Below are 27,853 nucleotides of genomic sequence, written 5' to 3' on the forward strand. Positions count from 1 at the left end.
TTTCCTTTTGCGGTGGTAAATTATTTAATGTGTGTCGTGTCGCCGTAAGACATGCAAACCTTATCTTTGCAAATCACTGTGGTTTTGCGCCCTGGCGGTTTTTGAAAATTATTTTGGATTGTTCATGAAAGTAATATCGTCATATCACACATGACTAATGAAAGCCTCACGCATACGAGTTATTCACACCCACACTAGTTAACCACACATTTCTTAATCAGAAATACCCCTTGGGGGCCACACGCACATTAGTGAGCCAAACTCACGCTAGTAAGCCACACCCACAGTAGTTAACCACAAATAGGAGGTTCATATGGGTGGTATTCTTGATGGGTGGCATTTGTTAAATGTCTTTTATTCAGTGTAAATCATGTAGTCAGCTAAAATAGACTATGGTGGCTTCCTTCAACATGCTTGTTTATCGCATGTTTTGTTGTTTCTCATGAAGCCAGTATTCATCCCCCACATGGTTGAACGGCTTTCTGGCAGTTTACAAGAGAACTTGTTTGAATGCGCGTGGCTTATCGATCCCAACAAGGAAGTGCATTGAAATTGCACCATTTTCCCCGAGTGAAGACGGCTAATGTGTTTTCTTTTGGTCTCCCCACATCCAGCCTCCTCCTCCGCCTCATCGTTATCCTCGTCCTCGTCCGCCTCTCTGACCCGGGACCGCTGGTCCACGCTGCCCAGCACAGAGGACCAGGTGCCCCAGTCCTTCCCTCGGAGGAACCCCAACATCCTGTCCTTCAACACGCACAGCAACCTCTCCAAGAGCATCTCCACCAGCAACATCGCTGGGTGAGCACGCGCGCACACACACCACCCCACCACACCACAGACGGACAGACAGACGGACACTATGAACGAATCACAGTGTCGTTAATGTTATGTATCGTTGACACTGGCTGCATTCATGCTGACGGTTCTTGGGTGTGTCTCCGCGTAGGCTGGACGAGGGTTCTCTGAAAGGGCAGAAGCACCTCTCCCGCTCCACGGACAACCTCCATCAGGGCAGCAAGGTGAACGCCTCCACGGAGTCCCTCACCGACGAAGGTAGGACCCCGCCCCCCCCACCCCAGACCCGTGGACACCTTCACGTGAACACGGGTGTACATTCACTCTAGGGCTGTCAATCCTCCCCTCAAATCATATTCGAATTTCTAATGCTTCTTATGTTGAATATTCGAATAATATTCGAATATTAAATTATTTTTTATTTATTTTTTTATATCATTATATACACCGATACCATCTTATTATTAGGCCTACGTCCCGCGTCCACTAGAGGGCACGTCAACCAAATCTGTTATGTAACATTTGCAACAAGTTTTACCAAATCAATACAAAACTTATATAAATAGGTAAGATATAACGCCAGAAATATTCAAGCAATGATGTTTAATGAAGAAGCTCGGCAACATTCTCGGCAGTGTGGCTTTTTTTTAATTCTGTCGTTTGGAGAACGATATCCTTCATTTCCCAGTCTATGAAATGTGCCGTGACCGTCACATATGAGTCCGTGGCCACTGATTTCCATCCATCTGTGGTTAGGGCGATCGATTGTCCACTAATAATTTCACGGATGTTTTCTTTAGTGGTATCATACAGCTTTACAATTCTGTTTGGTAATTGTCCCACGAGAGGGAACGTGTACCGTGGCTCAATCTCGCGGATGAACTCCTTAAACCCGTCCCCCTGCGAGATGTTAACTGGCCTCATATCTTTGCAGATAAACTCAGTCAGCTTTTTCGTTATTGTCTCTTGCCGCCAGGCTGGCCGACAACGACATGAGGAGGGAGGCAAAAACGATGTTATTCTTGGCTGTTTTGACCGTGGCTCTTCCTCAGACGCTAACTGTTCTGCGTACTCGAGTAGTAATGCACTGAATGGAGGTGTGCGCTCATGTTGCTCGTAGTCGAGTGGTACTTTAACGAGGTACAGCATAATTTGCAAATGACGGTTTCTCTGGATGTAATCTTCCCGTTTCTCGATGGAAATCCAAAAAAATTCCACACAGTGCTTTTTAAGTTTTTAGGAGTTATGCTTTCCAGCTCTGTTTCTGCTCGCGAAAAAAAAAAAAAAAGTTCGAACGTTAGTTGCCGCACTCGAATGTTCTCCTATTTTAAAAATTCGAATTATATTCGAATAGCGAAGTTCGTTTTGACAGCCCTAATTCACTCCCACACATGCCTGATTCCTCATGTGTGTGTGTGTGTGTGTTGAAGGTACTGAGATGATGGACAGTCAGCTGATGGGAGAGTTTGAGTGCGACGTCAAAGAGCTGGAGGCGGACTCCTGGAGCGCCACCGTGGACAAGAAGTTCCTCAAGCTGCACAAGAAGGACGAGGTCAAGAGGCAAGACGTCATTTATGGTAAGGCTGTTGACCTTAGCCCACAGGTACGATATGCAAGTGTGGCGAATTCGAGCTCGGCTTCCATCCCCTCCCTCTCCGTGCTGTCTCTAGACCCCGCCCACCCTAAAAAACTGAGGCACGCTGAAAGATAAAAAAATATATGGAGTAGGAGAAATTAACTTAATAGCCTCAAACAAATCGTTTCAATGACAGAGTGTGATTTATAACACATTTCAAACCTAATGTGAATATTTTACCAGTTATATTTGACTTCCAACTGGTTATCATGTCATAACCCTGAGATTAGGCCATGAACCCCAGGTGTATGAAAAATGTACTTTATTTTAATAACGGGTCCTTTTATTAAACACACACACACACACACACACCAGAGATGGAAATTAACTTTTTTGCCCACCAGCCACTCATCTTTTTTACCAGCCACTTTTTATGTGCTATATATATTCTTTTATATATGCGTACATTTTAAAAAACATAATAGTAACAATAGATAAGAAAAGTGTTTTTCATACACATAATTTTCTCCATCAAAAGTGATTTTTATTGTAAGTAGGTGCTACCAAGGAACTGAGTTGAAAATGTTACACTCTTACCGCATATGATAAACAATACAAAGGTATCTGTCATGTTTATTTCAAAGGTGTTACGATGACAAATTTGGGGAAAATTCATCCATACAAAGTATTTTCAATAAAAAACGAATTGACATATTAACAATAAAACAACATGCATGGCTGGCTACACCATCATAAGTCAATAGGAAAAAAATTTTTTTTATATTTACATGTGACTGCATACAAATGTGTCCACAGACATGGTAGCTAACGTATGATGGTAAGTGCAAGAACATGTAAGGAATAATCACCGAGAGGCCGGGCAATAAACAGTTTGATATGCCCGGCTCGTGGACGGCTTACCGCCCGAGACGAAGTCGAGGGCGGTAAGCATATCAAACGGCATATCAAACTGTTTATTGCCCTGCCTTGAGGTGATTATTCCGTTTATTCTACTTCGCGCCGGCCAACCTAATAATAAAACAATTCATATACTTTAATAATTAGCCTTTTTCTTATTCGTATTGCATACTTATTAAATGTATGCTCTGTTTAATTTCATCTCCCTCGAAAAGTAGTTCCCTTTAGAACTACGGTGAATAACGTTAGCTCAACTGTAGGTAACGCGTTTCTATAGCAACCACACAAGGCTGGATCTGATCTCACTAGTTTAACAACGTAGTTGTTACATTCGTATCAAGTCAGCTTTAATGACGATCGATCAAACATGCACTCCTTGGTTTATTTTTACAACGGACCTCATGTTTGAAATGTATGTGATAGAAAACGATACAAGCGGCGTATTGATCTACTGTGCTCAGTCAGCAGCAAGTAGAACCGACAAGTCAGCGGGCAATATGCCGGATTAATGCACCCCTCCCAGCCAATCAGAATCGAGCATTCTTAAATGAAGTAGAATAAAATTATATATTTATTTGGCATTCAGTTCAATGCTGAAAATATATCTATGGCATTCAGCAGGCCAATGCTGTGGTAAAGTGTGTAAAGTATGGCCATGTGTTTCTTTCTGTTCAATAGATAAAACTTTATCGATCCCAGTGTAGGGGAAATTTGTTAATCTTTGTCCCTATAAAACAATAATGGTAAAAAAATAAATACAAAACACGACGGTAACTGTGTAAGTCAAACCGTCCAAACTGAAGGCTCTACTTAACCACTCCCCCTACTCACTTCCACCAATGTAAAGCGAACAGAACTAAGTAGGGGAGGGCGTAGCCCAACTAGTTTGTGAACGACCCAGAGAAACGCAACGCAAATTCAATGTGTATGTATGAGGCTTTAATAAAACCCCGGACGGTTTTGAAATTCCGCCACACATTTTTCGCCACACAAGTATCTCAAAAAGAGGGCATGTCCGGGCAAAATAGGATGTCTGGTTACCGACGTACGGGAAAACCATTTGATTCCTACCTGTAACACTGTTAAATAGCGGCCCAAATTGGTGGGAGCTATCCTGGTAAATTCTCTGCGTGAGAAATACAAAGTGTGGCGTGTGAGCGTGTGCATGGGTTGAATTGCGTGTGACTTGAGAGCCCTGTTACCGGTATATTATCCCAGATGTTGACAGTCGCAGTTCAGCAAAAAAGGCGTAGAAGAAGAAGGGGGCCGGATGTTGACAGTAATGGTTGAGGAAGTGTGCAGCGCCGTATGACAAATGTATTAAATATGCAAATTTGATCGGACCTGACTGGAAAGTATTACCCGACACAATGGCGGGTGAAGTGAAACAATTCACCCGCCACCATACAAATCCACCCGCAAATGGCGTGTGGCGGGTGTTAATTTCCATCCCTGACACACACAATCACACACACACAAGCACGCAGGCACGCACGCACACGCACTTCGTTGTGCATAAGTTGGCAATATCAGATGAACAGCACAAACGTCATGGAATCTGATATTTCTATACTCATTTGGGACACTTTCGAATGAGGTGCTAATCAGATTCAGGTCAGATTTTCTGTCAACAACAATAGCCCCTGCAAGTTCTCCCTAAAGTTCAAAACTTTGCACAATGATCAAACCAACAGTTTATTTTTTTTTATATTTGTGTTATTAGAGTAACACATTTGTTTTAACGAAATGAGCCACTTTAGAAATGAAAGGATAAAAGGATCAGTTGATCATAGAACAACATCAAGCGGTGTAATAAATGTCCACACTGGGCCAACCCCACTGCGTGTCAACTAATAACTTCAACTATAAACACTGACGTCAGAGGCCTCCATGTTTACCGTTGTGTGCTGCGGGTCTGTGTTATCGGTCTTTGGTGCACGTAGGCCTCTTGGGACTGTGACCAGGTCACTCTGGAATCTTATATCGGCCACATTTACAAGTGGGATCCAGGGATCCTCATCACCATGGACCACTGAGGCTTGCAGTGTGAACAGAGGCTAACCGCGCCTTGGCCTCCCTCACAGAGCTGTTTCAGACGGAGCTGCATCACGTGCGGACCCTGAGGATCATGTCGGAGGTCTACTACAAGGGCCTGCAGAAGGAGCTTCAGCTGGATACCCAGACCCTGGAGAAGGTATGTACCCACACACACTCTAGACGAGGTACACGCACACTCTAGACTAAGTTCATCTAAACCTCCGTCTGTGGTAGAGAAAAGCAAAGGTATTTCAAAACGGAGGCCCACTTAAATTCATGGTCTTCACCCCCCTGCTGTTCTCCTCAGGTATTCCCCATGCTGGATGACCTGCTGGAGACACACACCCACTTCCTCACCCTGCTGCTGGAGCGCAAAAGGTTCTCCCAAGTGGAGGGCCGAGGCCCCAGCAGCTTCCTGATCGACAGCATCGGAGACATCCTGGTGAACCAGGTCAGCGCAGAACCACTGCTGTGTAATGTGTGGGATATAGAGCAGATGTTGTCTGCTACATAATAGCTGAATGTGTTTTGTATCCAGTTGGAACCGGCTGGGAAAATGCCCCTATGGGATTTTTAATGACAACAGAATCACAACAGTCATTATAGAGTAAAAAATGTTTGCGATAAAGTTTTATAACAAAACATTGAAACTGATGAGCTTGACAACGTTGCATTCTCCAGTTTTCGGGCTGCAATGCCGATCGCATGAAGAAGGTTTATGGAAAGTTCTGCAGCCGCCACAACGAAGCGGTCAACCTCTACAAAGAACTCCACGCCAAAGACAAACGCTTTCAGGCCTTGATCAAGGTATGCACTCACTTGTAACACTGTGGCTGTTATTTAACCATTGACTAGAACCATTTCACATCGCTGATCCATCCGGAGTTCACAGAGTCTAGTACATAAAATGAAGCCATGCTATTTTCACTAATTTGATCACGGTCACATAGAAATGATCATTTTGAATACATGTACAGCCTGGAGCTCAGTGGGCCTGTGTGTTTCTGACAGAGGCTGATGAGCAGCAGTATCGTGCGGAGGCTCAGCATCCCAGAGTGCGTTCTGCTGGTGACACAGAGGATAACCAAGTACCCCGTTCTGATCCAGAGGATACTGCAGCACACCAAAGGCAAGCTTGGCGGGAAACACTCACACTGACACAGTGATGGATCGATGAATTACTAAATATTTGTCATTGCAATTATGGGATATTTTCTTTTATGCTAAACAATATTGCGACCTCACAGAGGTCTCAATTAATGCACAGGGAAAAAAGGACATGAATGATCAAAACATTAGTCTCACAAATCCGTCTGAAGACTTGAAATTTAAAGTAAAATGTCTCAAGCTCAAATCTCAGTGAATGGGGGATTTCACTCTTTTGCTCCTTATTGGTTTGACCTATCGCCCTGTTACGCGCTAGTTTGTTATCTTCGGTTGAATGCTTAACCCACTCGGAAAAAAAACGTAACTTCGCCCCTTGAGGTTCTGGTTTTGCGGCCCACGCTTTCCGTCTCCCCCTAGAAGTTCTGCTTTATCATATCAGACATAATTCAATCAGATTATGCAAGATTAATATCAAATAGCATCTCATCTCATCTCATCTCATCTTCGTCCGCTTATCCGGGGTCGGGTCGCGGGGGGAGCAGCTCAAGCAGGGGGCCCCAGACATCCCTTTCCCGGGCCACATTGACCAGCTCTGACGGGGGGATCCCAAGGCGTTCCCAGGCCAGTGTTGAGATGTAATCTCTCCACCTAGTCCTGGGTCTTCCCCGAGGTCTCCTCCCCACAAATCAAATACCAATCGTCGACAAATCAGCTATTGCTTTACACAAAGTAGGCGCCATTGAACGTGAATTATGAACCATGAATCATGCGTGGCACAATAAATACATCTCATGACCTTGAAGCTCCCTTTCCACCCAATGTTTGAGGCATCTGGGCATTGGGAGCGCTGGGTCGACAAGCAGGCGTGAGGCTAATGCGACTGGGCGGCCCGTAACCTCCTCCACTCCCTCCCTCCCCACAGACACGGACGAGGACCACGCCTGCGTGTCCGAGGCGCTGCGCTGCGTGAAGGAGCTCATCGCCGCCGTGGACAGCAAGGTGAACGAGCAGGAGAAGAAGACGAGGCTGCGGGAGGTCTATAGGTGAGTGGCTGTGCACACGCAGGGGCTTCAGCAACCGCTGAAGCCAGATGCATCTGTGGCTCTTGTTTCACCTTTGGCACAGCAGTTCCCCTGGTTCCACAGGAACTGAAACTATGGGTGTGAAAGTATTTCAGCATAGAAGAGGGAAGTAACAGTTTCAGTTTATAAATGTGGCTGTAGTTAAAAGCAAAATTAAACCATAACATACTGTTCAAGTTAGCTGTGCTTTGCTCGGCAAAGCAGTGCTTTGTGCTTGGAAGTCGATGAAGTGATGTTGGGTAAAATATATCTCAACGAGTGACAGCCGTGGCTATCGATGCATCAATGTTTTAATAATGTTTCCCCTCCTTGTGTGTGTGTTTACAGTCGCACCGACAGTAAATCCATTATGCGGATGAAAAGCGGTCAGATGTTTGCTAAGGAGGACCTCATCAGGGGGCGCCGACTGCTGCACGACGGCACTTTACAGCTGAAGAACGCTGCAGGGCGTCTCAAAGGTTGGCACTCCCTCTCCCTCAGCCTCACATTGTGGCTTTCGTGTGGTTTGTTGGTTGCTTCCCTTTTCTTTATTTTTATCAATTTCTATTTCTTCCTTGAATTTCTCTTTACTTTGATTCTCTTTTCTCCTTTTCTTCTTTCTTTCTCTACTGTGTGTGTGTGTGTGTGCGTGTGCGTGTGCGCGCGCGCGTGCGCTTATGCCCTAGTTTGACTCTGTTCCCTGTGTGCAGATGTCCATGCCATGCTGCTATCAGACGTGCTGGTGTTCCTGCAGGAGAAGGACCAGAAGTATGTCTTCGCCTCCCTGGTGAGTTGGGAGGCAAACGGGCGCCCACGCTCTCTGTTGATGACGCTACGTCAAGCCATCATACAGGGAATCTCTTAGGAGGAGGCTGGCCCACAGATTCAAACATGCATCCAGAAAGCGATGCTGTTTGATTTTTCACGTCAATGTGTTGGTTATTGTTCATTCTGTCATGCCTTGTGTCTCTCAGGACCAGCGTTCCACTGTCATCTCCATTCAGAAGCTTATCGTAAGGGAGGTGGCCAATGAAGAGAGAGGTCTGTACACACTGAATCTTTTGCTAGAACATCTTATAAATAAACCTAAATCTCTGATTAAATGATCACAGAATTTTTGTTTTTTTTGTAAATCTGTAGTGCGTGTAGCCTGAAATCCTTCCACATCTGCAACATATGTGGACCAGAGAGATGTGAATTCCTCCCAGATCTCTTGTGTGGGTGTACTGCCAGGAAACCCAACAGTGAGTGTCTCTTACAAAGCCGTGTCTGTGCCTCCCTCCAGGTCTGTTCCTGATCACGGCCGGCACCAATAACCCAGAGATGGTGAATGTGTTGGCCAGCAGCAAAGACGAACGCAACACCTGGATGAGCATCATACAGGACGCTATGCACTGCATGTAAGACGATACGACTGCTTGTAGTTTGTTTCTGTTGTTATTTTCGTTTTTTGCCGTTGGCTTCTAACTTTGTACATACTCACAATTCCTAACATTTGATAATGTGTCGATGTCAAGTGTCGATGATCATGAAAATGCTGCTTTGTCATGATCATCGCCCTATAAAAAAAAATCACCTATATTAAAAAATGTAAACATCTCTAAAATACAACTACCGTATTTTCCGCACTATAAGGCGCACCGGAGTATAAGCCGCAGCAGCTAAATTGAATGATGTGTATATATATAATCCGCGCTGGAGCCCGCCGCTTAAAGGTCGGGGGGCGCGGACCGGTCATAGAGCCCATAGAGTTAAAGTTGGTGGACGGTAACCTGTAAAATTCATAGATTTAGGAGGTCCCCTAGTGGCCGTTAGCTGTAAAGATCCATCGATTAGCCGCACCGTTATATAAGCCACAGAATTGAAAAATGGGAAAAAAGGCGCGGCTTATAGTCCGAAAATTACAGTACTTAAAATATAAAAACAATTGCCCTGCATCACAAAAGCTATGAAGCCACCAAAACACCCACTGTGAAAAGTAGATCCATGCTATGCATTGTATGCATAGTTTAGTTCTAAAACTTCTCACCCATCCCATCGTGTGTTTGTGTGTGTGCGTGTGCGTGTACGTTCTTGTTCTTGACCCTGTCAAACATTCAATGCATTGGTCCCTATGCAACCTAGTCGGCCTCAAGCCTCCATCAAAAGTTCAAAGTTCTACTGCTTCGGTCTAAGCCCAAACTCACTCCAAAGGCTGAGAACACCTCACTCACAACGTGAACCATGCCTCTGTTGACTGTGGCTTCATTTCCCCATCCCGACAAACAATTCACGTTTTTGACATTCGGACTCGCTCCTGCTCCAGGCCCTCCTCCAGTATTGGTAGTGCCTGTTCTGTCTCTTTTACCGCTTTGCTGGTGGCTTGGCTGATGCCTCGCTGTACTTCTGGGGCCATATCTGTTAAACCGCTGTACTCGACTGCTTGATCCTTTTGTATTTGTGTTCTTCTGCCCGCTTCAGAGCATTGTCCACTATTTGCTATTTGTTATGCTTTCTCTCTTCTATTACCGTCATTGGAGGCTTCAAACAGTTGCATCGTACTTGGACGACGCTTTAAGATGATGGCCAGTGCCATCACTTCTTCTTTGTCTTCTTCGAGGCTGTCATCATCTTTAAGACTTTTATTTTTCCATTTGGGAAGGGGTGAAACTAGTATTGTCGGTTCTGAGGGATACGGGAATCCTTTTTCCATGCTTGCGCGTCCTCTCTGGAATGGGTCAGGGCCGTCTGTACTGTTGAGGTGTGGGTGGGCCGGTTGTTTGGTAAGTCGTTCTTGGTGTAGTCCTGGATGTTCCTCTACCTCCATTTGGGGTCTGTGGTTTTTCATAGAATCCAGGCGTGGGTACCTGGCAGCGGCTTTGCAGGGATGTGTTTTGGTAGATGGGTGGTGGTCACGTGTTGGGTCGATTCGTCTGCTTTGCTTGCTTTTGTCTCAACCTTTTTCCTACTCGTGCTTTCCCATTGTGGCACGCATCGGCGATGTGCAGCTGGTCCAAACTTGAATATTTTTTAAATATTCAATCTACCCTCAGGTGGAGGAAAATGAAGGATACGAAACGCAAGATAGAAAACAACTGCGCTGAAACTTAACACCCATAGGACATAGGGTATAAATACAACTATGTAATAACCTTGGAAATGAAGGTTCTGATTAAATAATTAGTTTCTTTTTTTTTTTAACAATATTATACCAACACTGTGTAGGCTTATTTAAAACTCAGTTCGCTCTTCTGGACAGACACAGGTTATGTGTCTGGCCAGAACACAAGTTATCTGGCTGTGTGGTCCGGCTTGCCAAATGAAGAAGTTAAACTCTCTTGATATAGCTCTCTTCATTAATCCTGAATTGCTTGCCAAATGAAGAGGATAGTTCAAAGAAGGGTTCAGTTCCATGGCTTTTGTTCCAAATAGACCATAGAGCCGAGATGTAATGATCAATACTTTATGCGCGGCCTCCTGCAGGATACCTACACAACCAATGCCATCCTGCTTCATGGTGGACTCTCTTCTTGTCACTCTCGTACTGTGTTGTCTCCCATTATGTGCTACTCTCTCATTATTTGTCATCTCCTTTTATCACGTCCTCTCCCATCGTTATTTTTAATTAATCACAAAACATAGTTTGTCAAAACACATGGGACAAGGACGGGGCTATTGCATAGCCTCCAATCAGTACCTTTTTTCCAAGTTAAACGTTTAAAGGTGTAAGCCTCTGATTCCTATTGGGTTACCATTATACAGAAAAGGCCAATCACAAACCCGCCTGGGTAAGATTGGCACCCTGAACTGTGGGTCTGTGGGGGATCTGTCGATGGACAGTTGCATGAATTCCTCGCTTCTTCTTCAGGTTGTTCATGTGTGCATGTTTGGGTGACGCAATCCTAACTCCCCCTGTTTGGTTGACTTTTGTCGGACAGAGAGAAGGAGGAGGACGAAGGGGTACCTAGCGAGACGGAGGAGGACCGCAGACAGCAGGAGACCAGAGCCAAGGAGAGCAGAGGTACACAATCCTCACATGGAGGAGGAATCTGTTTAATAACACCAATAATATTCTACGTGACGACTACGACGAGCAAAATATAGAAAACAGAAACCGTGGAAAACAAACCCCTAACAAACACAGAGACTTAACTGTGTGTGTGTGTGCGTGTGCGTGTGTGTTCTTTCTAGAACTCCTGAGGCTCAAGGACCAACAGATCGTGCTACTGCTGAAGGAGAAGGTGAACATCTTCAAGGACCTGTGTGACCTCAGCCCCGCCCTCGACGAGGGCAGCCAGCCAATCGGGGAGCGCATGCTGTTCAGGGCCACGCCCGATGAGGTCACCAAGGGAGAGCCGATCATTAAGGACGCCCTGAAGGAAGGTGTGTGTGGGTGGAAAGAGCGGTTAAGATGTGTTAATTTACTGAACACTGTGCCACTCAGCCACACATCTCCAGCGACATCTCCCAACAGTCCAAACTGTTAGAGCACTTTCATGGTCTTGAATCCAATTGAGCCAAAAATCTACTCCAATCTTGTGAGGTACTATCTGATTCAAAGCCAATTTAATCAATTATCTCTGTCCGCCGCTCTTGCCCTTTTCCTAACAATAGTGGAGTCTCTGCATACCTTGGTGAACAGCAGTGTGGGAGGAGCGGGAGGCAGTACCACCATCTGCCTAACAGGGGGCACTGTGGGACCGGTCTGCCTTCCCAGAAGGGCTGAGACATTCGGCGGCTTCGACAGTCATCAGATGAACAGCAGCAAGAGTAAGACCTTTTGGTGTACAGACACACAGACAGACAGACATTTAATACACTTAAGACCCTGGCACATGCAGGCACATAGAACAGCAACTAAAAGATAATCAGGCCTATATGTCGAGACCAGGTGAACCCTGATTCAAGTAACATTAGAGACACATTTGTGGCAATAGATTAGCCTCTAAACATATATCTACATAATATTTATGGGATATGTTACCATTAGCAATTTCCCATAGAAGTACATTTTAAATAAGAATACTTTTCTCGAAGAGAATATAGTATCCAGCAATTGGGTGAAAAGCAGTTGTGTAAAGCATACTTTACACAAAGTATGTCGGTAGCCTTAGTGAATCTAGATGGCTGCTCCAGTATCAAGGCCTTGTGTTAGTCTCTTGCAGGAAGACTGCAACAGGTGCATACTTGCTAACAGCTGGAGCCGCCACTAGCAGCTTTGATGGGGAATGACGCATTCTCTCTCTCTCTCTCTCTCTCTCTCTCTCTCTCTCTCTCTCTCTCTCTCTCTCTCTCTCTCTCTCTCTCTCTCTCTCTCTCTCTCTCTCTCTCTCTCTCTCTCTCTCTCTCTCTCTCTCTCTCTCTCTCTCTCTCTCTCTCTCTCTCTCTCTCTCTCTCTCTCCTTTCGCACCCAGGCGGAGAGAAAGAAGAAGGAGATGACGCACTTGACCTTCGCAGGACTGAGTCAGACAGCGTGCTGAAGAAGGTGTGTGTGTTTGTGTGTAATAATTGATACCACCGCCCGCCTGGTTGTAAAGTGGTCTTTAAAACGATGCAGCATCTTCTGTGTGTCGACCAGGATCTGAGATTGTTACAGTGCGGTGCCGGGTGTGTTGGTCATTAGCAGGCGCTACAGCTTGTTGATGTGTGTGTTTGCTTTGCTCCACAGGGAGCGAACACCAGCCTTCAGATGTTACTCAAGAGAAACAATGAGGTTAGTGTTTTGCGCCACGGCTAAGCTCTACTCCCATGGCTCCGGCTTAAGTCCACAGTGTTCAGATGCCATTGGAGTCCGTCTTTAGTGTTCATCTTCATTTAGGACGGGTATTAGTGGGACAGCTTCACCCAGAGATAAACAAATAGATGATCAAGCCAGCAGCCTTACAGACAGCTTCGGTGAACCATTCTTTCTCGTTGTTATGAAAATGTGAGCTAACGCCATTGAATACCAGCAGGTCCAGCACAGTGTGGGGAACCTCTACAATCTGCTGACATCGCTGCAGGTAGGCACGGACACACACACACACACACACACACAGACACACACACACACACACACACACACACACACACACACACACACACACACACACACACACACACACACACACACACACACACACACACACACACACACACACACACACACACACACACACACTTTTTCCTCTTGGGTTATTCTCAGAGAGATAACTCAACTTTTATCACCTGTCTCTCCGTGCTTTTTCCCATGTTCAGCTTTGCATAAAAAAAACATGACCTGCCTCTTTTCCCATCAACGCCTATCTCCAACAGGCCTACACGATAAATTGCCATCTCCAACACAATACCCAGAATTCCTCGTCTCGCCTTTCTTTTTTTTATCATGACTTCACTTAACCCCGCCCCTTCCCTCCTGGCCCCTCCCCCCTCAGGCTGTGGTGGTGCAGCAGGACAGCTTTGTGGAGGACCAGAGGCTGGCCCTCAGCGAGCGCCTGGCCGCCCAGCCTCCCTCCAGGAACTCCTCCTCCTCCTCCTCCTCCCTGTCCCAGACCTCGGGCTACTCCTCCTCGTCGCGGCCCTCCTCGCTGATCGAGCAGGAGAAGCAGAGGAGCCTGGAGAGGCAGAGGCAGGAGGCGGCCAGCCTGCAGGTACGCAGAGTCCCCCCGTCTGGCCTGGCCCCCCGCCCTTTATCTCGAGGGGGGGGTCTCCTTTCGACCGGCCAGCGGTCTGTGATGTAGGCCCGTCCACCGTGTGCATGATTCAGAGCCCCGGTTTGAAAGGCTTCGAGTGGGTTGTCCTAGACTCCTATCTAGCTAACTTCGGAGTGGGTTTTTAGGGTGGCCGGTAGCTGAATAGTCTTGAGTTAAAGAAAAAACGTATTATGATGATACTAATAATAATATGTACACCCAAACAACAGATCAATATTATATGCTGAAACTATTTGATTGCCTACCTGTCCGTCTGTTTTCCCATCTGGCCTGCTACGCGTAGGCCTGTCATGATGATTACATTATCGACCCATATGAATTGATCAATCACCTCGATAGCAGTCTGCACTGCAAGCCAATGTTTACTTGCACTGGGGGGCGTGAACATAGGTTGCTTTTAATAACATGACGTGGGCAGTTGTATCACAACCGTTTGGTTTTGGATACCAACTTTATCCAATATGGTGATATGGTGGGGAACAACATCCAAAACATGGATTTATTAAGGACTGCACGCCCACTTATCATAATCCCCCTCGTCCACCAACTGCCACTTGATCATCAGCTTGTTTGCACTAGGCTGTGAGAGGTTTAGCTTTGACTCACTCAGATGAGAAATATCTTATAAAAATGTAAATTCCAATTATAATGAATATTTTTAAGAAATAAAAAAGCTAAATGCAATTTGAAAGGTTGTAATTGCATTATTATGCCATTGTCATTATATCAGTCGCTTAAAATGGTCTTAAAATTACAATAATATAATTTATCACAATTATTTCTGGGACAATATATCAGTTATCGTGAACTACCCACCTGTGGTCACTTTGCATTCATTGCTCATGACCGAGTCTTCCATGGGGCCAGGCAGACCTACGGCTAAAGCTAGCAAGCTAGTCGCGAGTTCTGGGGGCGTGGCTTGGGAGGGCGCTCTAAACGATGGGATTTTATGCTTTCAAAATGTAGCTCACTCTACCCCAACTTAAAAAGAAAAAGAAAAACAGTACCACAGTCAGCCAGGTAATCAGACTGGGTACCCCCAGCCCGCTCTGCCGGTGATTTGAATTCGCCTGCATCCCCGCAGCAGGGGCTAGAGGGCAGCATTGCTTTCCTTCCTGTTTCCGAGCCGCTTTTACTGGAGCCAATCACCAAGCTGGCTTTTCCCCCCCCTGGCGCGCTATATTCCCCCCCCTGTCTATTTCCTGCTGTCATTTAAGCTCAATCTACGATTGAGCTTAAATGACAGCAGGAAATAGACAGGCCGCTGTCGTTTTCTTCAGCACAAGAGTCGTGATCATTTAATTTAAGCTCAATCTACGACTGAGCTTGGTGTGGCCCTAGCCAGGCTAACACCAGCACCAGAGCACCCCCCCCCGGTGGCTGACCCCAACCTCCGTCCCCTCCCACCCCTCAGAAGCAGCAGGCGGCGCACCAGGAGGAGCGGCGGCGGCGGGAGCGGGAGTGGGAGGCGCGGGAGCAGGTGCTGGCCGAGCGGGAGGCGGGGCTGCGGGCCGAGGAGGAGGCCGCGGCGCGGGACCACGCCGCCCTGGGGGCGGAGCGGGAGGAGCTGCAGCGGCGGAAGGAGGACTACCAGCGGGACCTGGAGAGGCTGCGGGAGGCCCAGCGGCGGCTGGAGCGGGAGAGGGAGGCGCTGCGGCGGGAGACGGAGAGGCTGGAGGCCCTGAGGAGCGAGGAGGTGAGCGGGGGGTCGGGAGGAGGAGGGAGGAGGAGGAGGGAGGAGGAGGGAAGGCGTGGGGGTTGTTATCTGAAGTCCGTTTTTTTTTTATCAAACGTGGGATACATTGATAATGACTTCATGACAATGAGCTATATAATAAATAACCCAAAGACACTCAAATTAATCAATAAAAACAGAGCCTTGGCTATGGCTCATTTACGTTACGTCTACATTGAGGGCATTTAGCAGACGCTTTTATCCAAAGCGTCCTACAATAAGTACATTTGGCAGAAGAACAATCGCTAGGTTTACCAATTCCCTGTATGCAACAAAGATAGCTAGGACAAGAGGCTACACAACACAAGTACTTTAACTAAATACGACATACAATAAGTCTATACATTAAGTGCCAGGACGTACAACGTACAATAAGTAGGAGGGCTGTGCAGTCTAGGCGAGCTCTGAACAGGTGAGTGTTGAGTCTTTAGTGGAAGCTGGTGAGCGTCTCTGCAGTCCTTTACATTGGCAGAGAGCAGAAGACTTAGGCCCAATCCCATTTCTTCCCCTTACCCCTTCCCCTTACCCCTTCAAAACAAGGGGGAGGGGTTAGGGGTAGAAATGGGATTGGGCCTTAGTTCTTACTCCGGCAGCACACATATGGTAGCTTGACGGAGAAGGAGAGCCAGCGAGGTTGATGCATTGAAAGAGACAGAAACTGGCCCCTCGGTAGATATCGTCACTGGTGCGCTGAGCACATAAGCGATACGTCTTGTGGTGCCCCGAGGTTTGATTCCCACCTGTGATCCTTTGCGACATTTCATTCCTCCCTCTTGTTTAATCTACTTTTCTGTCTCGCTTCACTGTCAGGTCTGTAAAGGCACAAAAAAGCCCAGGCAACTTTATATAGAAAAAAGAGAGGCTGCTGAAGCCTGACATTTCGTTTGGCCGTTTTCAACCATGGCCACCGGACAAAATGTTCCCAAAAGTGCCGGAGGCTAAGTGTTAAATAATTGTGTCCCAGAGCCACCATCCTTCCCCCTCCGGCCTCTACTTTAAAAAGCCCTTTCACTGCCCCCTCCCCGCCCCCCCCCCCCCTCCCCCTCCCCCCCTCTACAGTCCGGTGGGCTGCAGAAGTTCCAGCGCACGTCCTCCTCCACCTCGGAGGAATCCCTGCGCTTCCACAGCTCCAGCTCCCTGGACCAGGAGTCCCGAGAGGCCCCAGAAGCTGCCAAAGAGGTACACCCCGGCAGCCCACTGCCCAGCCCGGCCTCACGCCGGGGAAGTCGGCCACAAAAAGCAGTTGTTTGCAGCCTTCCCGATATAGACCGGGAAATAAATTGATGTCTCCGGAAGCTTATGTCTCGGAATGCCGCTAAGGAATGGGGAGTTTGAGTTCATGGTGTCACGCAGTCTACCAGGATTTAGTGATTTTAATTTCCCTTTCCTTTGTTTAATGTATGAACACGTTCCATGTTGCCACGGGAGGAAAAGGGAGTGTTCTGTGTGTCTCTTGTCTGGCTTTCAAAACGCAACCATGCCTCTTTTTTATAGGTGGAGCTCTCCTCCTCAGCACCGACCAAAGAGCCCTTCCTGCGCATAGGATCCAAGCGCATGGGCAAAAACTTCAACCCTTTCTCCTCCTCCTCCTCCACCTCCTCGTCATCCAAGCCCCAGGGAGGGGACAAGGATGCCCAGCTCCCCAACCGACTGCTCCAGCTGGCCAAGACCAAGCCCAAGAAGGAGAAGAAGAAGAAGGGGAAAGGAGGAGAGCGGGAAGAGACAGGTACCACTTAAAACGTAAACAGAAAAACTCTTCCATTCAATCTGCCCTCCTTGTTTTAGTTCTGCTTGGTTTGGCCTCACGAGCCAGGCCTTAGAGGAATCAGCTCAAATCTCCTGTGAACGAGGCGTCTCATTTTTTTTATGTCTCATGCTCGTTTAAACCAATCATGCTGCTGAATCTGTAAGCGGGAAATTGGCTATTAACGGGGAACCCATCCGTGGCCAGCACTGGTTAACTATTCAAAAAACGATTAAGGTTTAACATGTACAGTGGGTAGACTGGCCACTATAAAAATACACTCATTAAAACCCCTTCTCAAAGCTTTATCCTCGTGATGAGCTTCTCCTCTGTGGAATATAACAGGAACCGAGCCGTGTCCATGACCCTTTGAGCTTTTGGTTTCCCCCCCCCCCTCCCCCCTAAGTGCTGGTGCAACACACTAGGCCTGATGGATCCCAGATTACACTTAGAAACATCAGCCTTCAGGAGCTATCCCAGACCCCCTGCAGCCTTGAGCAGGAGCGAGTGTGACGGTCAGATCCACCACACACGTCGTGACTGTAAACGCTCTTCTCTTGGTTCCTCCGTCTCTTGGAAGGCCAGGCCCTGGTGATGTCTGAACCCCACGACGACGGAGAGGTCATTTTCTGCTGATGGAGGGCCGGTGCGGCGCGGACAGCCCAACCCCCCCCCCCCCCCCCCTAGCGTTGGAGACGTCAGTCCGTGGAGAGCCCCTTCCACTCTGCCCTCTCCGGGGAGGGGCACCAGGGAAGTCTGTTGAGCGAGGAACTTCTACTCTACAGCTCGTCCTCCTTCTCAACGGACCGTCGTAGCAACAGGTAGCACAAGGCCACACGCACTTTCTAGCCCCCCCCCCCACACAGAGCGTCTCTTCTGGACCACCCCTCCCAGGACCACTCTGCCCGTGTTGAAACGATGAGACCTTATGGAAGTTTAGTGTGTGTGTGTGTGTGTGTTTGGTTGTGTGTGTGTGTGTGTGTGTGTGTGTGTGTGTGCGTGTGTCTCAGGTCCCCAGACTTTTAAACAAAGTAAAACGAGTGGCTGGTCACAGGACCACAGACCTTTACAGTTCTGCAACTGGGATGACGATGATGATGACTGGGAGAGTTGGAACGAGACCGTAAAAACATGCAGCATGTGCAACATGAAGTACAACAAGCAGATTTGATCCTTTTCTTGATCGGTGCTGATCCTCGAGTCTTCCAAAGGATTGAAAGAAAATGAACACAGCAACTGTCCAGCTTTAGGAAGAAGCAATAATAACCTAACCACCACTTTTCTTGTCTCTGTTGCAAATGCCAAATGTGAGGTTTCCCCTCTGCATTACCACAATAAGTACTAGCATGTTTTCTTTTGTATATTCTGATTGGTTGCCAGGGTTGCAATAGTTAGGAGAGAGCTCGCCGTGAGATATGGATTCTATGTTCAAAAGTCTTCTTTCTTTTTAGAAAGACTGAAGTGTTTTTTTTTTTTTCACCCACTTTGTAGTTAAATGGTGTGTGTGCGTGCGTGCGTGCGTGCGTGCGTGTGTGTGTGTGTGTGTGTGTGTGTGTGTGTGTGTGTGTGTGTGTGTGTGTGTGTGTGTGTGTGTGTGTGTGTGTGTGTGTGTGTGTGTGTGTGTGTGTGTGTGTGTGTGTGTGTGTGTGTGGTGTAGAGGTTGAAAGGTCAGAGAAGGTTAGCTAAAATATAAGTGATGGGGGACAGAGAAATGACTTCAATCAATGACCTCGGGATAAAGGGATGTGTTCAATGAGGGATCATATCTTTGACTGGCATTGAAGAAGAGAGCAAGAGATGGACATCTGGCCAAAGACTCTTCTGGAGCCTGATCCATTTACCCATATTCCTTTTTTCCCCCTTCTACATTTTCCTCTGGAAGAGCTTTTATCCACATTAAAACTCACTTTCCCATGATGCTCTATTTTGGATGATCGCCTTATCTAGTTCCCAAGCATTGGCCATGCATTAATTAAACAGCTACCAAGCGTGTGATGGACCGTGTTAGAGGGAAAGCATTAGGAGAACTCAATGAACCACTCAAACCTAACTGCCTTCAGCCACTGCTTGGCTGCTAGTCCCAAGTATACACCAGCAAGTGTTAATTACAATACATGTCCCATCTTGTCAAGTCAGTCCCCAAATGAATGAACTCTCGGCACCTCAATCTAGCATGCCAGGGAAGGAATTCGCCGCCTTCTGTTGGTCTCCCTGTCTCCCATGGAAGGATCTTTTTATAACGACGGAGCTATCGACCACGTCTTCCCTCTCTCTCTCTCTCTCTCTCTCTCTCTCTCTCCCTCTCCCGCTCTCCCTCTCCCCCTCTCCCCCTCCCCACACTGATGATCACAGTCTGAGCAAATGGATCTACCGGCCGGTATAGGACTCAGAAATCAATGTTGGCATTGTGTTTAATACAAAGTGGTACATCTGGTGCCATTAGATTTAAAAACAAAGTGGTGGCGGCCTGGGTTGCTGCTCTGGCCTCACCGATATCACCACGTGTGAAAATGTGCAATGCAGCAGGATACTCTCTTCCCCCTCTGTCTCCCACCCCCCAGCTTTTGTTTTGTCACTGCATGCAATACGATCAAGATGAGGGCTACCAAAAAAGGTCTATTTAAAGCACTTTAGATTGAAGTACACTTACATTTTCCAATGTTGCATCAAAGCCCCAGTGTGTCCTCGGTGCCTTAATGCAAGACAATCGATTAGTTTACTCTTTTTTTTTTTAATGTACGTATTCAGATAGACTTCTTTGAATCTGGAGGGGAAAAACGTTGATGGTGTTGGGTTTGTGTACTGCAATACTCAATTTTATTGTTTTTTATAAATGTTTGGATCCGCCTGCTCATGTAATAGTTTTTATCTTTGTTCTTTGGTCCTAATCCGGTTTATTTAAATGAAACAATGTGTCAAGTCAAGACAGTTAAGAGTGCATTGTCAAAGGAAACACTGATGGAAGTTACTTCTAAACAACCTTGAGTCAAATGGATTTTACGGAGCTAGCTAAGCCAAAAGCAAAATCCTCTCCGAACAAACCCTTACCCCCCCCTCAACCTCCAACCCCACCCAGGAACCCTCCACAGCCTGTTCTTGTGATGTTTCTGCAAGTGCACAACACACACACACACACACACACACACACACACACACACACACACACACACACACACACACACTAGGGAGTTGGGCTGGTCTCTGCTAAAGTCTGTGGGAGACTGCAACCGGGAGCTGTATATTTGCACCGCATTGATCTCTCTCCTCTTCATGTATCCGTGGCAGGGTGAGTGATGTTGGACATTTTAGCCCCTGCAGTCTAAAGATACGAATATGTTCCCTAGCCACCTCTCATCCAAAGATATCTCTGCTGAAAGGAGCAGATTTTTGTAAAACTAAGAGCCTAGCACACAGCCTTTATCCGAGGCCCTTGTGTGATACATACAAATTGAACCACAAAATGGAAACACTGGCTCTGGTGGGGATGATGTCAGGGATTTTAAATGACAACAAGGGTTATTAGACCAGTGTTGAGATCCTGAAAATAAGCCTGCGTTTTATTTTCATACATTCAAGTTACATTACTAAACACATTTATTGTGGTAGATGTGTTAATTTGGGGGTGTTTCATTCTGCTGATGAAATGTCTTTGGTGATCGATTTCAGAGACAATGTATCACTGTGAATGAGAGACTGCCAGAGTTCTGAGCAGTGAACCTGTCTTCTCAATCTGACCGACAGATGGCACTATAGAGGAGAACATAGCCTTCTGAGCGGTTGTGTAACTAATATTGAGCTCGGAGAATATCGTCGGGCCCCTAAAAATGTCAAACAGCCATCTTAATTTGTATTAATGGCCTGAAATGCAAGCTCCTGTGTGAGTCGAATTTCTTATTTATTTGAAAGTGTGTTTGAAATATGGATCAAGTAATCTTTCTTCCATACATTTTTAATTGGCATCTTATCTTTCTTTTCTGTGGCCAGTCATTACCCATCTGATAATCAATACACAACCATCTCACAATGCTTTGGAAAATCCAGACAGTCCACCTTTGTTTTTACTCTTTCATACGTTTTTCAAGAGCAGGTCGGAGGGTTACTTGTTACAGTTTTGTAAAGATGAGTGTAAATAATTCTAATGCCGATTTGGGCAAAAAAAATATTAAAAAGCAGTTTTTATGTGTGGGATTTCGAGGAGGCATGGGTGCTAATCTCTGTGACACAAGGGACTTCAAGATTGTATAAACCATCATGCAAACCTGCACAACTCACAGTTTTCTCCCACAGTCAAAGTGTAGCAGCAGTCTAGAGCTCAATTCAGAACTGCACTTTCCGTTATCTGTATCAATACATGTATATGCGCACGCAAGGCCTTGCAAAGCAACCGATGAACTCCCTTATAACCGGAGAGAGGATTCAAACCAAACGACTATAATTAAATCTCAATTTGTCAACAATAATGTTCCCAATGAAAATGCACTAGAATGTCAAGAAATGGTTTCAAATCTCATTAGACCTTACAGTTTTGCACTGTATGCCAAAGCTTTTTAACAATGTTGTTTGTACTAAATACAAGAAGGTACAATAATAGTTTCCTTTTGATTTCATCTGTAAAGCAAAAAAAGGCAGAACAAAAAAATGTGTAAATATGTTTTATGTACAAATTTGAACTTTTGAAGTATTGACTGTGGATTTTTTCTTTTGTTAGATGATTTTTTTTAATAAATATTAAGGCTTTATTTATCTGTACTCGTAATGTTTGGAGGCATAAACATATAAAAAATGTACAGTAATTTTCCCCTTTTCAATAAATCACGTTTGTCAATTGTGCTTGAGTCTGCTTATATTACCCCCCCAAAAAAAGATAGTGCTGTCTTTTCTCCCAGAGATAAACAGGGAAGTGGGAGACAGAAGGTCCAGCATGCCACTGGAACCAATAGCATCACAGGTCCTTCATGGCATAATAGGATGACTCAATACCGGACCCTATCTCTAGCCCTTCGCTAGATCCTCACCACTGTAACGAAGTGATTGCCCATGTGATGAAGTGAATGCCCACATCCAATTCACTGCATGCTGATCATATGCGTCATTCATTTCATAATTTCATTGAGCTGACCTCATTTTAGCAGCCATCTCCTGCCGGTAGTTAATCCACTGGGGGAACTAAATGTACATTCCAGAGCTATGTGGCGTGTGTTAGTATTGGCTGGCATAAGAAAGTGTTCTTCTAATTGATCCGTTTTAGGTCATCAACACTGACGGTGTATGGATGTATAATAATACCCATACAGTATCTTCCTTTGGAATGTTCTCCAAGCATTCTGTCGGTCGGTCATCAGAGATGGGCTAGTTCTGGGACTGCAGAAGGGCGTGTTGAATCTAATATGTTGTGTGAGTCAGGAGGCCGGTGTAGCATGACTCATGATGGCAGCCATGCCTTTCCTCTATCAGCTGGGCAGAGTCCAGTGCAATCCCTCGATGACTCCAGCCAATACCAGCTCTGGTTTCTAGCATCCAGTATAAATACTTTTTTTTTTTATACAGTCTTGTTTTATTTGACATCTCTTTTAATCAATTTGTTCTATAAAATGGTCCAATAGAGCCACACTCTACACGCATTTGGTTTGAAGAGTGAAGCCTGGGGAGGAGACAGCGATGATGATGGTAAAGTATGGCATGAATCATATCTGTTTACACACTAGACACTGGCAAAAATCTGTGTGCGTGTGTGTGTGACGAAGTCCAACAGGCTCTGTATTAAACACACTGCTGCAGCTATCATGTGTCCTGGTGACTCCTTGATTTCAACATCGTTACCTCACACTGGAATCAAGCCACCATGCTCATGAATGCATATTGCGTTGTGTGGGTAGTGGCTCTTACATAGGCTCAGGAAAATGTGTGATATGACCTAGTTTCTGCTGACTCCGCCTCTTTCTCACCTGCTTTTAGCTTGTGTGTCTGTCTGTGGAATCAAAAAAACGCTGAATGAGAAGGTGTTGCCCCTGTTTAACCACAGTGTTCCATAATACACATACACAAAGTAACACACTTTCTCTGTCTTTCTGTCTCGCGCTGTCGCCGCCACAACCACCAACACCTCAATCTGGCCTGCCTGTGTCACACTCCACCCTGACCACTGCCTGCAGACCGACCCACAGAGTGTGCATAACTGTGATGCACTCTTGGGGACACAAAACAGATCGACGCATTTCTGCAGCAATCAAACTAAGTCTTATGAAGGCCGTTAATCTATATTGTATTAGGATTTCCCACATCAGCCCAATAATTCACATGCACTCTCTCCCCCCTCTATATCTCTCTCTATATTGTAATTGATTTTGAGGAGTGCTGATTAGGCTGCCTTTCACAGTGGTGCACATTAGAGGTTGAATTATGACTGTAGGCATAATGAAGGTGCACTTACCTTCTGACATAGAGCACATTACCCTGGGTGATGTTTGTCTGAGGACATCTGGCCCTGGGCTTGCTGGTTGATCTTCAGGTCTGCAGCGTTTCTTCATTTCATATTGTCTGTGTAACAATTGTAAGATTGTGATTTATTGAAATGGAGTGTATTGTATTTTAACCCATTTGACCCACATTCCTGGCTTTCTTACTGATCGAAAAGGCTTGTATGCTAAAACTTCAACTTCAAAGGAAACCACTTTGAGAGCGTCAGGGAGGGAGCGAGGGAGGAAAGGAGGGCTCGTATTTCAAAACAGTGCTTCAAAACATCAAGGACCAGTGAGGTTAAGAGAAGTCATGATACGGGCTGTCTTTTATCAACTTGTTTTCCTACAGGGCGAAGCTTAATCAATTTAACTACATCCTGACTATCCCTCTCGCTCCGTCCTCCCCTTCCTCTTACCCTATTTTCCAACTCTCTCTCTCTCAGTATGGAAATTGTTCTTCTTTATGTGCAGTGCGCTTGCAGACCATGACGGCATCACAAGGGTGAGTCCCCGCTGAGCTGGCATCGTGTCCTGTGTGTTCTGCCAGAGGAGTGCAGATCACACAGCCTACGACATGGCTTATAGCATAACTCTCATTGTTCAGTGATACAGCCTCAGAATCAGGGGCCTTCTCACAAAGCTGGATATATCAATAAACAACTTTATATGGTTATCTGCAAAACGATCGTATCATACGTCACCCTACCCTGTTAGTTTCCTATTATACCATAACAAAATCGACCTAATGTTCGACTTGTCTGAATGTAAGTTATATGCGATTTCTTTGTACACCCTCGCCAAAGGTGAGTTAATAAAGGTGTCATAATGGCTGGTCCCTTTGTCGGACACTGCACCCTGGGCCGGGTGCCCGGGTCGTGTCCCTCTTCATAAGGGTTTGGCTCTTGTTTTCAAAAGTCAAACCAGTGCAGGACGGACGCTCTTCTAAAATCAGCCTTCTCTAAAATGTATGTGAAGAAGTGAGGGAAGGCTGTCATCAAGGTGTGAACGATCTGGGAATTGTATGCTGTAGAATGGTGTATTGGAAAGAAAAAAACTTTACTATCGGATGAGGTAGTTGCTCTATTTGTATACATCCAAATAAAATACCAAAACGTGTGTATTAGTTGTATTCCCCCCCCCCACTGGATCTTGATCCCTCCGGTAACACCTCAATAAAAAAATAATAATCCTGGTTGCCCCTGCTGTCACCAGAGGGCTTTGTTCCATGTCGATCACACTGCGCCAGCCTGGGTCAAGTGCAGGTTAACCTGTCACCGTTTTTTCTTGCCTGCTACGCTGCGCCCAAGGCGGAGAATCGTGAGGCACCACAAAGGCACGAGCTGTGCACATTTAAGGAGAATATGATGCAAACTACCAGAAAGGAAATGAAATGCAGCTACAACAAAGACTGGGAAACTACCCACGACTGGGTGAGGAAATGTGGGAGTGTGCATTTTGTATACCACCCCTCAACATTGGTAGCATGTCCCACATTGTCCCACACAGATGGACTCTTTGTCCTACTTTCAGTTTGGATCTGGTCACTCTACCGATCGATCGCATTTTCAACAGATGATGTGACTGTTAGGGGAGCGATAGCTGCTGGACCCAAGAGCAGAACACAGAGACAGGACAGGAGTTGGAGTGAAGGTAAGAGGTTCATTTTGTGTAACCAGGAGTCAGGCAGAGGGCCGGTTGGAGAGTGGGGCACATCAGGCTGGAGGTGTAGCTCCACAAAACTATAGGCAAAAGAGAACAAAGGTGAGGCACGGGATTTCAGCAGGAGAAACGACCAGAAAGTGTATACACTGGAGCCAGGTACGAGTAACTACCACGGTATCTCAAAGTACGATCTGGCGATGACTGCAGTGAAACCAGGTGTATTTGAAGGGGAGTTGATGAGCTGAGGCAGGCCAGGTGTGAGCAGTTGAGAGCGGCAGGCAAAGCACAGAGACAGACAGGGGGTGTGGCCGACGCAGGGGGAGAACACACAGCACCACAACTGTGGCCGTGACAGTGACGGTCGATAGATGGTGGTGCTGTTCATGTTCAACCTTGACACTGAGTGTGAACCTGTTCCTCGAGATTTAAATCGGCTGTTGTGAAACCTAACATCTCAACACTCCGGGGAAACGCTCGCTGGAGTCAGAGTTCTGGTTTAAGCTTAAACATATCCTACCCTGACACTTAAAATAGTACCCGTGGTACCTGATTCGTTATTGTTAGTGTATTTGTTATTGTACCAGCAGCTATGCCAGAGTCTTCTGGGCTTTATAATGTCTAATTATTATGCTAGATACAGTACAATGCTACTATCTAGGCCATGGGCTTCTTTCACTTTGTCTTCATGGAGAAAGAAAAACATTGATGTCAAGTTTGACAGTTGGGGAGTGTGGTCCATCTCAAACAAAGTGTGGTCTATCTCAAACAAAAAACAAAAGAAAATCTTCTGTGCCACTCCAGTTTCCTATTAAACCTATGTTTTCTAATGTCTACCTCATGTGTTTTGAAGATTTCCAGAGGCAACTGTAAACATGTGACTTGAATGTGTTTATGAATGCAACAATGAGAGGTCAGACTAAAACAAGGAAGACTCATGAACAGACTTTGCCTCTTAATATTTTCCCTCTGACAGGATACTGTCATAAAACATTGGAAGTATAGCCTGAAAAGGATTTTATGGCCACAGTGCAACATTGTGTTGACAGCGAACATAAACTCTGCCTGCTGTAACCTATAAACTGTATCTATAATAGGCTGTCTGTGTATGGAAGATTTCCTATCCACTACAGAATTTCATTGAGTTTAATTATGTTACCTAAATGAAAAAGAACACAAACATTTGATTATGGATTCAGGCCAGCCAAAGATGACTCCAATCTTTATACATCGACTACTACTAAGTGCATTTACTGTATCTCCTTTATCTTGAAGTTTGGTGGGCATGGCAACCTTGGAACTTTTCCTCTCCTGGTAATGTAGATTGTCATGGAGACGGATGCAGTTTCTGATTCAAGGAGATGTCTGTCCAATAATGATCCAAATAAACATCTGCCTTCTCCGTAAGGGGTTCTCTCTCTCTCTCTCTCTCTCTCTCTCTCTCTCTTACACACACACACACACACACACACACACACACACACACACACACACACACACACACACACACACACACACACACACACACACACACACACACACACACACACACACACACACACACACACACAGTTTCAACAACTAATGATCCAACTTATACTGCTGTCCGTCGTGCGCCGTTTTGCAGTGTCGACTGTGTGTGTGTGTGGTATTGGATAGTGTAGTGATTGAACATGGGTTGCCAGAAATGAGTCCTGTTTGATCACACTGATAGACACAGCGTGAAACTTCTGGACTTCTGGTATCCTACAGGAGAATGAGGCTACATTATCATACTGCATCCTGGCTCATCCACAAGCATGCACTGACAGGAGCAACGTTGAATAATGCAAAAACTGTGTGCGTGTGTGCAAAACATGCCAAATGATATCACTCAGAACTAATTTGAGCCGATTAGAAGCATCAATGACATTAAGTTCAGTCAAGGGAGTCTGAGTAGAGAGATTTTCTACACAGTGCCCTTGCCTCTTCCCCTGTGCTGTGAGGTGTATAATGTTCAAGGTTATTCTCTCACACACCATGAGCAAGCTTATGGCACACATGCCCTGTGGTGATAGGACATACCCTGGTTTTATAATGCTTGACAGCAAAC

General features: G+C 45.9%; 1 protein-coding gene across 6 annotated transcripts in view; it reads left to right on the forward strand.

Moving 5' to 3' along the window:
• The window catches only part of LOC130389223 (A-kinase anchor protein 13-like), a 54,988-nt gene extending 30,933 nt beyond the window's left edge, over positions 1-24,055 (forward strand). For 2 of the 6 annotated variants that reach the window (XM_056598900.1, XM_056598904.1), the window contains 23 exons: positions 615-798; positions 947-1,053; positions 2,226-2,372; positions 5,374-5,483; positions 5,634-5,777; positions 6,008-6,133; positions 6,338-6,455; positions 7,356-7,476; positions 7,843-7,973; positions 8,205-8,281; positions 8,469-8,535; positions 8,780-8,894; positions 11,412-11,494; positions 11,665-11,856; positions 12,088-12,243; positions 12,888-12,958; positions 13,142-13,186; positions 13,425-13,475; positions 13,887-14,102; positions 15,580-15,861; positions 16,960-17,079; positions 17,395-17,626; positions 18,225-24,028. In XM_056598900.1, coding sequence (XP_056454875.1) covers positions 615-798; positions 947-1,053; positions 2,226-2,372; positions 5,374-5,483; positions 5,634-5,777; positions 6,008-6,133; positions 6,338-6,455; positions 7,356-7,476; positions 7,843-7,973; positions 8,205-8,281; positions 8,469-8,535; positions 8,780-8,894; positions 11,412-11,494; positions 11,665-11,856; positions 12,088-12,243; positions 12,888-12,958; positions 13,142-13,186; positions 13,425-13,475; positions 13,887-14,102; positions 15,580-15,861; positions 16,960-17,079; positions 17,395-17,626; positions 18,225-18,280 — 2,951 coding nt within the window. In that variant the 3' untranslated portion in view covers positions 18,281-24,028. Of the gene's footprint in view, positions 1-614; positions 799-946; positions 1,054-2,225; positions 2,373-5,373; positions 5,484-5,633; positions 5,778-6,007; positions 6,134-6,337; positions 6,456-7,355; positions 7,477-7,842; positions 7,974-8,204; positions 8,282-8,468; positions 8,536-8,779; positions 8,895-11,411; positions 11,495-11,664; positions 11,857-12,087; positions 12,244-12,887; positions 12,959-13,141; positions 13,187-13,424; positions 13,476-13,886; positions 14,103-15,579; positions 15,862-16,959; positions 17,080-17,394; positions 17,641-18,224 lie in introns of all 6 variants that reach the window. The other 4 variants (XM_056598903.1, XM_056598902.1, XM_056598901.1 and 1 more) reach the window with 4 other exon arrangements.
• The last annotated feature ends 3,798 nt before the right edge of the window (positions 24,056-27,853 follow it).

The sequence above is a fragment of the Gadus chalcogrammus genome, chromosome 9 (assembly GCF_026213295.1).
Source record: "Gadus chalcogrammus isolate NIFS_2021 chromosome 9, NIFS_Gcha_1.0, whole genome shotgun sequence".
NCBI classification, from domain to species: Eukaryota; Metazoa; Chordata; class Actinopteri; order Gadiformes; family Gadidae; genus Gadus; species Gadus chalcogrammus.